At 37.4% G+C, this 14,343-nt stretch overlaps 1 protein-coding gene across 3 annotated transcripts; it reads left to right on the top strand.

Annotated features, from left to right (window-relative positions):
• Nucleotides 1-5,891: 5,891 nt before the first annotated feature.
• On the top strand, nucleotides 5,892-14,340 carry gwl (serine/threonine-protein kinase greatwall). 3 transcript variants are annotated; one of them, XR_015311462.1, is made up of 15 exons: nucleotides 5,892-6,034; nucleotides 7,237-7,367; nucleotides 7,594-7,692; nucleotides 8,075-8,135; nucleotides 8,343-8,434; nucleotides 8,771-8,892; nucleotides 9,162-9,564; nucleotides 10,145-10,186; nucleotides 10,374-10,611; nucleotides 10,744-11,380; nucleotides 11,571-11,941; nucleotides 12,238-12,486; nucleotides 12,924-13,139; nucleotides 13,680-13,800; nucleotides 14,058-14,340. XR_015311462.1 is itself a non-coding variant. In XM_086968653.1 (14 exons), the coding sequence occupies exons 1-14, from the start codon at nucleotides 6,019-6,021 to the stop codon at nucleotides 14,075-14,077; spliced, it is 2,697 nt and encodes an 898-aa protein (XP_086824779.1). In that variant the 5' UTR covers nucleotides 5,892-6,018; the 3' UTR covers nucleotides 14,078-14,340. The 3 variants fall into 3 exon arrangements, 2 of the variants coding, with proteins under 2 accessions (XP_086824779.1, XP_086824778.1); XM_086968653.1 differs by lacking the exon at nucleotides 13,680-13,800; XM_086968652.1 differs by lacking the exon at nucleotides 14,058-14,340 and having other exon boundaries at nucleotides 13,680-14,040.
• The last annotated feature ends 3 nt before the right edge of the window (nucleotides 14,341-14,343 follow it).

The raw sequence follows: 14,343 nt of genomic DNA, 5'->3' as shown, positions 1-14,343 counted from the left end.
TTTCTAAATCTTTTATTTTAATACTTCAGCAGTTAATTTTGGCAGGCCAAGCAAATAATTAAAAAACATTTAAGCTGGACGAGAAAATGCAGAGGGATTTTTTAGAGATATTTTTCCAATTTCGACGTATTTTTTCTAATACGTACAAAAACAGCAAATAATTTTACAAATTTACGTCGAACATAAGCCACCATAAACAACTGCACAGTGATTTGCAAAAATGTTCCGTTTTCTAAATATAATTTAAAAAAAAATAGATGGAAAATAGTTTGCTTTATACCAAATATTTGTTATGTTGACCAACACAGTAAGAACCGATAGTCTAAATTTTCCAACAACAAAACTGGGCACACTTAATTTTAATTTTGATAGTAGTTTTAAGCTAAAAATGGCTTTAAACTATATATTTTATTAGCCTCAAAATGTATGTTCTTAGAATTATTGTTAAAACGTTAATTATATACCCGCTAGGCTAGATACGCCGCTACGCTATAATTAAACATTCCCGTGGGGCCAAACCAAATTTAATGACGCTCAATATCTAGTCAGAAGAAATAAAACGTTCGGAAATCGCTTAAGCGAAACGGACTGATATTTTATTACATAGAGTATGTTACAGTTATCATCTCTTATTTAAGAAATTCACTAGGATTACACTGGCAGGTGGAGTACTGTGATTGAACAGCAGATTCTCCCAATTTATTGACTCATAAATGTTCTCTTCTATCCACACGCTCGTGGGTCGCAGATCTATTAAATAAAATTTATTGTTTGATGCTGACCGTCGCTCTGAAGTCGCAAATGCCGCTACTCAGAGTCACATGTGCATGGAACCATAACACACCCGTCGTTGGTTAATTAGCCAACTTTGAGGCCAATCTAATAAAAGAAGGAAACATTTTTAAAATGCTTGCACTTTTCCTGCCAAGGTTTCATAATACGTAATAACGTAACAGTTTAATCTCCATATTACCCTAACCCTAAATTGCCATAATAAAGTCCCTGGGTCATACCTGACCACCTTTATTGTTATAATTCCGGTGTACTTAAGTGGTTGGGCCGATCTGTTTTAAGTGTGACGTCTACTAAGGAACTAGACTAAGTTACGAAGGAACTAAACAGGTCGCGATACGCTAAGTGATGAAAATGCAAATTTCGCTATGTAAATAAATAGCAGGTTGTTATAGGATCAAACCTTTTAGAGATTTTCTACCCTTTAGGCTTAATCAATTCGGATAGTGGCAGCTAGAGTGTTACGTTTAGAACATTCGTTGTATTTTTTATTATAGCCAACCATTCTAAATAATACTTAAAGCAATAATGCTAACGCGGCAGAAAGAATTCAAAAGCTGATGATTTAAACTTGATGAGATGATCTTTTTTGCCCGGCTTAGCTCGTTTATTCTATTAGAACAACCAATTTAGAATGACATATAATTACTATAACGTTATATAAATCTAGGACACGATCCGAAATATAGTAGTGTATGAAAAATCTTTGGCTAGTACGTACTAGAGGCAAATAGGCTCGACCCAAAAACTAACCTTATAGCAAGACAGTTCTCTGTCTACTGCTGCAAAGTATAATATATTCGAGTCCGATAATTCGTACGGAATTAGTTAATAGTTGATACAATCGATCAACAGCTAAGGGTATAGTTTGCTATTCAATATCCCTTCAACACTGAAACCCAGCAGCTTTCCACTCGATAGCGTGTTTGTTCTTCAAATTGAGTTATGTAAATATACACCTGAGCACTACCAATCAAAATTCTGCATTGACAGATCCATGCTGTTATTGACCTCGGTTCGATCGTATTCCACAAGAGAAAAAATCTCTGCAAAAGGAAATCGTGTTTACAAAGGCTCTATCTCTGTTGCAAACATAAATCAGAAGTATACAAAAAGGAAGCTGTTAAAGGGCAGTGACCCATGGTGCATCATGAAAAAGTAAACGCAACTCACTAGCAATTATCTTTAGCGTCTCTATAGTAGAACCCATAGCTCCATACTAAGTTGTTTTACGATATAGCTTATCTGCAGGTTTAATGATGCCGCAACGTCTCGAGACTGTCAGACCCTACTAAAGAGTAATAGGTTTAATGCCAATTGCTATTATGCCTACAACTTCTTGGGTTTTATACAACGGCTATATGGAAACCAGATATGATTCTCATCAGATATTTAAGTAAAACTAATGCTCAAGATTTTGAAAAAGCTGATAGTCATTTTTACTAGTTCATCTCCGTCCTACAGTTAGTTCAAACCCCATACAACAGCGTCTTACTTTTCTGGTAAAAACAAGAAAATTAGCAAAATGTTGTGAAAAACATTGTTTTGCATAGAAGCTATATAAAAAATGTTGTCGCCTCAGGATAAAAGGCAGCGGTGTCGTAATGAACTACAGCTTCAAAATAATTATGTAAAACATAGGGAACGAATTTGAATCAATTCTTGTATTGCCTTTAACGTTGGTTCGGCAAAAACTTATCGAAGAAAACCCTCAGCAGATTCAGTCCTCGTCCTCCCGATAGGATGCATGCAATAATACCAATATGGTCTAAAGTAAAACCACCGCATCACAAAACTGCACGAAGAACAAATTAAATGCGATGTATATAAATATATATCATAAATATGATATTATAATAAAAAAAAAAAAAACGAAAGGAACAAAATCCCAGTTAATTCAAAATAAAATGGTAATAGAGGAGGTGCGGACTATTAAGTAGCAGTTTGGGCGCAACCAAGTCGAACCGTCGAAGTTGAACCCCACACGGGATCCGCATAAAATGCTGGCATCCGGTCTTACATAAATCGTAGTACTTGAACTCCATTAAAAAAAGAGGCCATAACAACAACAGGAGATGTGCACCTGATTTCTTCTCAAACATTTATGGGTACTTGTGTTTACAAGGAATCTGTCTAATAATTTTATAATCTGTTCTGTTATTTTCCGTTCCTAGATTATGAGAAAGCTTCAGTTTTAGCCAGGACTCCTATTCTCGTCTATAAGTCTAGCATAGCGGTGACCCCGATGGGCTCTTATACTGATTGGCCACGCTAAACCTTTGAGTGCGCTACTGTCTTCTAGGGTATGATGAATTCGTGCGCAACATTGTTAGAGTCAAACGCGCGACCAATCAAAGCACCTGATACCCGATGAATAAATGAGTGAGACGCTAGAGACTGTGCAAGATTTTCATCGAGGTAAAGAAATTTGGCGGCGTTTTTTAAATTAAGGCACGTAATCGTGCGAGTACTGATAACGTTCCACTGCACTAATGGCCTATGAGAACAATGATCAAACTCTGCTTATCGAAAAGAGGCCACACGTCTTAAAATGGTTACATTTAGCCCATTAGACTACGCAAAAAAGTAACAAAACGATCTACGAGGCCTATAGCGCCATGTAGCACTGATCTAGATAATATTGCATGTGATACCGTCTCTACCCTAGAGCGAACGTTACCTTGAATCAATCAAGTGCTGTAATGAAGGATGCACATTTTATACGAAAAGAACTTTGCTTACATCTCTCTTGAGTCCTAGCCAGAAACATTGCCGCCGGCTACCAAGAGATGTTCGGGAGAACCAGCTTTCATCCTCATATATAACACAACGAGAAAACGTGCGTGTGCCAGCGTGACGAGCATAATACTTTGAATATTGATATATCGCGACACAGAGCATAGGGTCGTCGTCAGGTGCTGAGGCATGATGTCATTCAATGTAATTAAGTATATGAAAATTATCAAACTAAGCATTCAAGGTTGTAGATCTCAACGTGGGCAGTCAAGCGTGACTACAGTGAGCAGATCGAAAAAACTTTGAACAATTGATTGTATAATATAAATCACTTTCTTTATTTATAAAAAGTCTGCAACGAAATTATATAATGCAATATTTGCATTGCAGTTAAATTATGAGATGTCGACCAAACGCTACGTTAGTATAGGACAATACAGTGCTTGTATATGAATAAGAACTAGTGACCTAAGTACGGATAAACAGATATACCTTCACATGTACTAAAACTGATAAACTTTATCACATGGTTGCATAATAGTAATGTAAATGAGCCACGTTGAATTAGCTAATAGACGCTCTGTTCTTCTGCCTCAGGGAAGAAACGCAGTTCACTGATATAGAATAGAATGCCATTTTTAGAATTAATACCAAGAATGCAATACAACATGAGGTTAAAAGCTTGTATTTTGTCAGTGGATAGTATGAACAGTTTGTTGCGACGCACTCCTCAAATTTAAATGTCATCGAGCTTCTAAAACTCGGATAAAATTTTATGGTGGGGCACCACGATGTCGTCACCAAATACGGCTCATGGGCCTGTACCACGCATCTCGTACTATCTGAGCCAGCCAGTGATTAAGTCTTAGAAGTCTTAGAAGATTAAGTAAGGCTTAGAATCGTTGTGAATGGGGTTTCATTGAAATACGACTTACGCCGGCACTGAAGTCACAGACATTCGTCTAAAAAGTTTATAATATATATATATATATATATTAACAGGAATTATTGTAAAAAAAAAAGTGGTTAATTGGTTTCATAAAATCAAATGACACTTTCTTTTCCAACGTTAACGTTTTTTTAATATGTAAATCTTATGGTCATGATAATCGATGATGATTGCATTTGTGACCTTGTGACGCCTGGCGCAATTGATTACCTCATAGCACTATTAATGTCAAATTGTACTGAGAACAGACTTTAACGGAGTATGACTGAAATCATACTACTTTTTTTCGACAAAAAACAATGAGCTTAAATATAACGAATGCAAGAGATCTGCGTCAGGACTATGAGCGAAGATCAAGCACTGTCCGAAGACATCGCGCCGAAAAAGTTCCTTAATAAGGTCACTATTTTTTATCAAATTGAAGATTTTTGTTGTGTCAGTCTCCATACGGCTTCCGAAGAATCCGAGGAACATTCCCACGAGGCGGAAGACTCATAATTGAGATTCGATCGAAAAGGCCCAGAAATATTTCTAAAGTGGCATGAAAAATCACTTCCAATAATTCCGGAATCGTGATGTATAGATTACCGTTTATCTGTCGTCAATTAAGTCGTTTATCAAGCAGACTCAGCGGACGGTCTTATCTAATTTTTAAGCCTTTCAGGAAATAAATACGATTATATGGTCTTAATTATAAGCTTGCTTGTTAGTTATTTGGTTAGTTAGTTAGAATTAAATGTAGAATGCGGCATTTAATATTTGTGACCGACTACACTCCAGCGGCTAGCGCTATCGTTATTACATACACATCAGTGTGTTTTAATCAATTCGCGAATAATGTAAATTATAAGTAGTACCACTATCAGATATTAAACCATTTCATATCAAAGCCTGTAGCGAGAATTCAGTGCCTTCACCCGTCCCCGACAAACCATTAGATAAATTTGTTCTAAAGGAATTGTAGTAAAACGGTTGAACAATGTAGGAAGTGATTATTGGAACCATTGGTACGAGACAACTGCACAAGTGAGCTTAATTTGGTAGTAACAATTATTCTCGACGGCCTGTTTTAGATAAGGTGCTTGGTTTAGTTCAGTTTTGAACAACAGAATTAATTACACAGCTACATACTACTGTAATAAGTAAGAACATTTCTAACTAACTGCAAAAGAAATGCATTGAATAGCTTGAGGTAATTAATTTGCTAGTAAAACTGTTGGCGTAACTCTAGCTCTAGCACCAGAGTTTGGGGAAAGGATCACTTAGTCACTCAACATCTAAAGATCAGTATAAGATGCTTTGAGGTGAGTTTCCTGACGAATATATTGGCATCATCGTTTCGATTCAAATTTGCGCGCTTCATTGCACCATCGACAATTTGAAGCAGACGATGAAGTAGGAAGCAGCGCGTACACGTTCGCCTGGCAGTTCCAGAGACAAAAAAACATTGGCGAAATCCCTTAATAACTATGTACTTCATCGTAACTCAAAGCCGATAGTTCAGTAGTGATAAGTAAGTGATTTGGGCGTTGTTCGCGACGATGAAAACCGTTATGTGTAAGTTCACAAGAGTAACTTTGTGACTACAATTTTTAGAATATATAGAAAAGAATTTTGTTTCAACACTAAAATTGAAGAAAATTTCCAGGCGTTTCGCTCCATCAGAAAAAAACATATTTCTTGCAAAAGGGTATTATTTATCTATTGGAAATTGCGAAAGATGTTACGATATCTTCGAATCTACCAGTGCCAACCTTAAACAAACACATAATGGAGGAAATCGAGTCGAACGTAATTTGGTCGTTCATATTTTCTTCTACTATACTTATAAAAAATGTTTAATTGGAATTGTTAGTATATATCAGTATCAGGAGTCGCAGAGAAATTTTTTGAATTGCGTTACACATATGTGGATAAGCTAGAACTATTAAGAGGAGGTTAAAGTCGAAAACAGGTTAACGGATGTCAAATAGTATTGCGCTTGAATTTACATAACAATTACTATTTCTGACTATTAATGTGTAGATCATTACTTAAACGCACACCGACCACGCTTTAAGTACGGCTTATTGCCTAGCCGTTGTAACGGAAACTAAACATATCGAGTTCTACGCCCATTAGGCATTTCATCAGCTGGCTGTGGCATTGTGGTTTGAGCTAAATTTATTCGACATAGCCTCGTGGCAATGTTTCGAATAATCCTTAAAATTTCGACTCAGCTATTATTAACTTTCGACTACGATAATTTACTTATTGAAAGTACCGTTTTGGTGATTCTGGAGATAACTTCAAATCAATAATTATTGAGTCTATTGATTAAGCTACAGTTGGATTGAGCCGCTTCAGCATTGTGTTGTGGTCGAATCCATGTGAGTATAAGTCGCCAGGCAAAGCCCACTTACACAGATAACCAGAACCCATATTTAATACGATTTCTATCGATAAATTTCAGGGCACTCAAGCTTTATTGACAGTGTTAATCTTTCATTATCAAATAAAGCATTTAGCAACTCATGCTGACGTGCCATTTATCTTCTTTAGTATTTCGAGTTTATATTGAGATAAGCAAGTTCTCCAAGGGTCTGCTCATCTGAAAGTTGGGAATACAATGTGCGCCCAACGTACGTGGTTGTATTTTGTTCAGGTATTACTAAATCTATGTCCTCAAACACTTTTTTAAAATCTATAAAATGCTACAAAAAAAAAGATTATTTCTTAATTATAATTGATACTGATTTGCACTTATCGGTTTGTTTCAGCTGATGAAAATCCGTTAGAGACGAGCAGGTCAAGCCTGCCCGTCGAGGCAGGCTGCAAAGGAAACCGAGCTGGTGGTCTTAAAACAGTTCACTTTAACGAGTCGCAGGTGACGAAGGCGAAAATGCAACTGGTTAGTGTCTTCACCCACAAACCTAAACGTCTGTAAGGCATTTAGGCGATTTTTTTAATGTAAAATTAGAAATTTAAAATTATTGCAGGTAATTATATAAAGATATTATTATATTGAAAACGATTCTATATTATTGCAACAGCTGAATAATAACGCGATTATGAAGTAAATACAAAGTGTGAAGGTTGATGTTAATTTTGCATGATTTTTCATTTTGTTTCATTAGATGCCGCGAATCGAAGACTTTGTTATCGTAAGAAACATAAGTTCCGGCGCTTTTGGAAAAGTTGTTTTAGCAAGACATCAACATAAAAGTCAGCAGCAGGTAAGCGAAGCCTACTAACGAATGAATTATAGCCTATTTTAGATTTTGAAGGTGATGTTTATGACATTAACAAAATTATTTCTTTATAACAGTGCAGTCTAATAAAGACTAATATGCACCGAGAGGCGATAAATTCAATTTGTTTGAGGCAAATGTTCGAATTCAGTAATCGACTTTAGTCTGATGTATCATATGAGTATATTGTTCGTAAAATTTCGTGCTCTCAGTTGCCATTACAGTAAAGAACCAGTTCGTACGTTAAATACCTGTTCCACGAACAAAAATTAGTCGCTAGCACAACCACTGAAGTTTTGTGACTATGGAACTACAATAGTCGATATAAGAAAGATCCTCTGATACATGATTTGCTAATCCTCCACAGCTGTACGCTGTTAAGGTGATGGAAAAGGCACACATGCTCGACAAAAACATGGCTGACCGTGGTAAGTGGACTAATAACAGGGAGGATGCAAAAATGTTGAACTTGAGCGTATATCGTGTTTACGTAAATAGGAACTCAAATACTGATATAGAAAAACTATATACGATTATATACATTGTTACGAGTTATTGTCATGTGTAGAATCAATAGCGTTAATGCGCGTAAAGTAATATCAGTTACGCCTATTTAACCATGTTTAACTTTACAGTTAATAACGAAAAAAACGCGTTGGCGATAAGTCATTCAGAGTTCGTCGTAAAAATTTTCTATTCGCTTCAGAGTCGTAGCCGTATTTATCTGGTATGTCATCTGTCATCTTAATTTTTTTATTTATTTATTTACTGGCATCGCCTTCTGAAATAATTATTTTTGAGAATTAAAAATAATATTGTGACCAGCGCATGTTTGAAAATGTTCAAATTGTATTTAGAAATTTTCTATATATCTTTGGCTCATATACAGTCACACACCGATGTTATCGACCTAGAACCTATTGCCTGTTGACTCAATAGAACAATCGCTTAAAGGCATGCTTTTTTCCCGAAATCGAAAGGAGTCAATTAGGACATGCCCCATCGATAAATCAAAGCCAGAAGCCGAGTATATACTGTTACAAGCGTTACTTTTTTCTTGCAGGTAATGGAATACATGATAGGAGGAGACCTCAAGGCGCTTCTAGCTCGATTTACTGTTTTCACGGAGTACGCTGCTCGATTCTATATCGCTGAGTGCGCTTTAGCCCTTGAGTATCTTCACAAGTATGTTATAAAGTGCTAAACCAGGAATTTAACCTATAAATGAGCATTTCGTATACTACGATTTAGACCATTTTAACTAGAAACGAATACGGTTTTAAGGAGACATGCCAAATCTAATGTGTATAGCTTGATATTAATGACTGAGGAAGGACATATTAACTGAAATTATTGTCGCAGATGCTGATCTGTATTTAGAACCCAGTTATATATCTCACTATACCTGAGCCTCAAATGTATAGAAGAAAAAGTTGTCCATTGAACTTTTTCAGACATGGTATAATTCATCGAGATATCAAGCCAGATAACGTACTTGTCGGTAGGGATGGACATGTAAAATTGACTGATTTTGGTCTCTGTAATCTGGAGCGAAAGAATGTGGAAATCGGAGACATAATTGCGACTCCCCTCAAACCCCAAGTTAGTCATAGCGGACATAATCCAACTGCTATTGACAACAATGATAACAATCATCAGGACGAACAAGCATTCGACACGTTCGTGCTCTCCAGAACAGATGAGGCCTCAAGGAGGATAAGACTACTCGACCTGCAGGCCAGAACGCCTGGACAGCTTATGTCACTGACTGCTAATATACACATGAGTCCCATGTATTCAAGTGGCTCGCAGAATCCGTCATTTCCGCCAGTATTCGATGCACGGAAAGCGCTAGCGGTAAGCGTTTACACGAATTTTTAGCCCATTTGCTCGGTTGTTAGCCCTAGAGCCTCGACACTGTCGAGACACGTCGTGCTCACTCGAAGTTACAGCATTATAAAAATTAAACAGCGCAAATTTTCTTCCATTATAATTTAAATATAGTAGCGAACACTTTTACAAGAAAAGTAAATATGAATTGTAATATATATATATATATATATATATATATATATATATATATACATATACAAGTGTCTATAATCATATATATATATACTTAAATTTACGTTTCAGTTATGTACATATAACACATTCCTGTGATGATATATTATTATTTTACTAGCATGATTTTTGCTCGATTACATTTTTTTGTTTTCTGTTGTGTGTTTTTTAAACCAGTCAAAATTCGGTAACTTATCAACGTGGACAATTTTATCTATTTTTTTTTTAATAAAATAGTTGAAAAGTTAAATGATCATGTGTGCTCTTTTGTCGTATCCTTTTAATATTAAATGATTAGCTGATAGTGAGATACGAAAGTCATATATATGTATATAGGTTCGTTTTTATTGTGATTTTTGAATACTGTTTGCAGATGAGTAAAACAAACAACTCGATTATGTCACCCCAAAACAAGGTAAGCAGGCTTTTCATTCATAGTGCTAAAAAAAACTGATATGATCTTTGTTTGGAAAGTGTTTGTCTTTATTCTTAGGTATACAGTTTCGATAGCGATGTGGTATTGGTTGGATTTAGGCCTGTCTATATATGCGCGTGAACATTTTGTAGCGCCGCCCGTAAATCATATCTTACATGTGTTACAGTCGAATGAGCATCTGTCAGGAATAAGCGATTGTCAGGAATCAACGATGTATTACACGGCTCTGTCAAATTCAACGGGATCCTTATCTGTCGCAACCCAATTCCGTGACCTAATTCTTACCTCAAAAAATCTCAATTCTTCCGAGGAGCTCAGCCCGCCGCAAGGGATTCGCCACAAAACTCCGCTTGCAGACATCACCAATTTCTGTACCAACGATGCTTTCCAAACTCAGTTAAAAAGTGAGATATAAATTTTAGTATAAGGTTTGAAAAACGATTTTGAAACGGTAAATGAATAGAGAAAAGTAAGGTGAGCACAAAAAGCAATTTCTAAACACGAGGACCTTCTAATCATCATATGTCAAATTGCAGGCGTTCTGAATACACCTGGAAGCGTCTCCTCTAAGTTTGCAACGCCTGACATTTCACTCTCGAACATTAGTATTGATCCTCCAAGATCGTGCATCTCGGGTGACTCATTAAATCGGCGAAAGCGTGGTTTACACATCTCGTTCTGTGGCCAACGCCGCAGTTATCTAGAATCCCTCGATGAACTGCAAGAACTACAACCTGGCGAAGAAGAGCAAGAAATTAAAAGAAGGTTGATCGATGCGCAAACTGAACCACAGTCCGTTTGTACATTATCGTCGGCGACACCTGGGCAACGTTTCAGTACGCCTGCGAGCACAAGTTTGGAAGAAAGTCGCGGAACACGAAAAAGACTCTCGTTCAAATTAACGGACGATTCTCCCATTGCGCCAGGTTCTAGAGCCATAGACCGTAGAAAAAGTGTATTAGCTAGAAATACTTCTTTTAGCGTATCACTTGGGGAAGCGGATGACAGTACACATGGGGGTTGCTCTGATAAGCTGCTCCTATCACCTCCACGTGCTAGTACTCCACATGCGAATGGGAACGATGCACTTGATGAAAAGTCGCGTCAGTATTTGCCTAGCTTCGAATACAGAAGCCACTGCACTGCGGGCCATCAATCCACACCACTAACTAAGTAAGTTATCGTCTTAATTTGTTATCAGGTATAGATAGGTCCTCGGCTGCTATCGTGCGTGTTTAACACGACACATCCAAAAGTAGACCAGACTCACTATGATTTCCATAAGCTACACCTACGAATATGACTAATTAGGAATTCTCTTCTTGTTGATACATGACACATGCATATTGTCACTACAATGAAGTTCGACGAACGGCAAAAGCTTTGTGGAGATGATGAGAGAACGCCAGGACCAACTCGAAAAGTGGAAGAAATCAAGGCGGGTGATTCCCTTTGAGCCTGAACAGAATCCTAAACTGTCAAATAACGATTTCAATAGCAATGACGAAATAGACGCCGAACGGTTTGGCGCGGCATCTTGCTCATCCTCACCATGGGCCGCCCTATCATGCGCTCGTACAAAATCGTTTGGTGACAATGGCGTGTCTTCAGGCATCGCGACAGTGGAAACTCCGGCAAACAGCAGACGCAACAATGCATTCCGACCTCTACTTATCAAAGCACTGACCGATGTGAAAAGAAAAAAGCCTTCCAAGCTGCTTAGTCGGAAGAGTGGTAAGATGATCAATTGTCATTTTCTTAGACGTTACTAAAATGCTGTCGTATCGTCGTACATATATTTGGACTTCAGTTAAGTCAATGATGTTTTATTTAATTTGATTCATCGATTGTTACTAAGATAAAAATGCAAAGACTGTTTGTACTGTAGCCATAATGAAATCGTCAGTCTAACTGTGTAACTTGCTCTTATAACATAAAACGATGGTGTATACAAACGGTCTTTCTACTGTATAAATATCAGTTCTATATCTAATTATCGCAATCTTCTCTCGATCTTTTATTTTTTGTAGGTGTGCTAGCTGCATCATTGTATGGATCTGGGATGAAACCGCCAAGTACACCCGGACCGTGCCTCGGCGGCGGAGGACCCATTGTAGGTACTCCTGACTATCTGGCTCCAGAGGTTCTACGCAGAGAACCTCACTCTACGAGTGTGGACATCTGGGCGCTTGGAGTTTGTCTGTATGAATTCCTCGTGGGTTGTCCACCTTTCATCGATGAAACCGTTGAAAAGGTCTTCGACAATATACTTAATCGAGGTATTACTGTATTATTCGTTAAAGATGCTAGTCTAGATCACGTTTAAAATAAACTGAATGTTCTAAACGCATTGAGATTAGCTTAACGGCCGAACTTTAATAAGTATTTTAACGATTTAATAAATTGTACCTAAGTATGATCATCTAAACAATATCCAATTGTATTCGTATATTTGCTAACAGCTAATGAAGCTATTTCTCTGCTAGAATTTTTGATACTGGCACTGCTTCCCCGCAGAGGATTTATGGAAATCTAAGCAGCGAAGCCCTGCGGAGTTACTTAGTGCAAGACAGCACCTTTGTTTGTTCGTATATTAAATTATACCTAGTGCAAGCAAAGACAAATGCGTGATCTTCGAATTCAAAGCAATTTTTTCATCATATCGCGAATAACTTCTTACTAATGTTAATTGCGTCATTGTTTCTTGTCGACATAGCAATCGAATATCCTGATGAGGGCGATGGAGCTTTGAGCGCCGAAGCGATAGAGACTGTGGAACGTCTGATCGAGCCACAAGTAGCTCTTCGGCCTTCAGCCGTAGCATTGCGTGATTTACCGCTTTTCCAGGGTATTGACTGGAACAACATACGATCTTTAGAGCCACCGTGGATTCCCCAACCGACCGACGAAAGCGACACAGCTTGCTTTGACGGTAAGTACTGATATAAATATATACCACTCATAGCTTTTTGTTACAGAGATATGATATAAGCGTTGTACCTCTTAACTACCTGGATAGAGTCTAAAATAGTTATTTTATTGTAATCTCTGTATTTCGTTAAATTTACTGCTATGGGTATGTTGAATATGCAAGATACTTCATTTTGAAAAACAAAAAATTATGTTTATGGTGCTCATTTAGTCCCAGTAAAATTCCTTCTTAGTTGTAGGGCCTGTGAGATAAGTTTTAAAATTAAGTCATTGTTTTTGAATAGTGTGTCAAGCTAAAAATCGTAGGCGCTTAATTTAGGTATACTACAGCGGGTGTCGAACCCATTCCATCTTATATATAAATAAAAGTTCGGAATTCCAGATATACCGCTGAGTTTCCACGTATAGTAGGTAGTACATTACAATTTACGTAACGGCTCACCGCGCAGCTGCTTTAATGCTTAGAATGGTTAACACTGCTGTCCACGAGCTCTGTAGCTCCCTTTATCCTTTTAATTGTGTGTTTCACCTGCGGTTTCAGAACATCGAGCCCAGTTCGAAGTGACTTTGTCAGCGTTGTGATGTCAATCTGCAAACAGATTTACTCATGCTGCTGGTTGGCATAAAGAGCGCACGTTATAGTGACATCTTTACTGTACTATGTCGGTTGAAGTCTTGGAAAATTGAAAACGTTAATTATAATCGTCTACGAAAAGATTTGAACTTTTTTTTTATGGAAATATATCAGTAATTGTATTAGTGGTACACTTCTACCTATCTTCTTTCAACAAGGATATCTTTTTGAAGTAAAGACAGCATATGACTTATTTGTACGTGTGGTGAATGTGAGTTACGTGACAACCTAATAAACTGTATATCTAGCTAAATATCCAGTTAATGAATGTGCGTATGTTTTCAGTTCGAGCGCTACATTTCTAATTACAATGAGTGTAAATGAATATACCGCCCAGCAAGTAAGAGATTGTGCCGTTTCGTGCAAGGACGATGAGCGTTGTATTCCTGGTCTCGTGGTGTCCTTCTCTGCGCATTTATAATACGTAGCGATATACACGGTAATGCGAAGGCCCTGAAAATAGCTACATCACTGGGATCTCTAAGTATGGGATTTCCCGTCTGAATTGTAAGGCTTCTCATTATTTTTGCAATAAATTTAATTTTTTTCCCAGCACTGTGGGGATGTACAG

Source organism: Varroa jacobsoni, unplaced genomic scaffold (genome assembly GCF_002532875.2).
Source record: "Varroa jacobsoni isolate VJ856 unplaced genomic scaffold, vjacob_1.0 scaffold_545, whole genome shotgun sequence".
NCBI lineage: Eukaryota > Metazoa > Arthropoda > Arachnida > Mesostigmata > Varroidae > Varroa > Varroa jacobsoni.
Note: the sequence above shows the minus strand (reverse complement) of the source record. Positions and strands in the feature narration are given on the sequence as shown.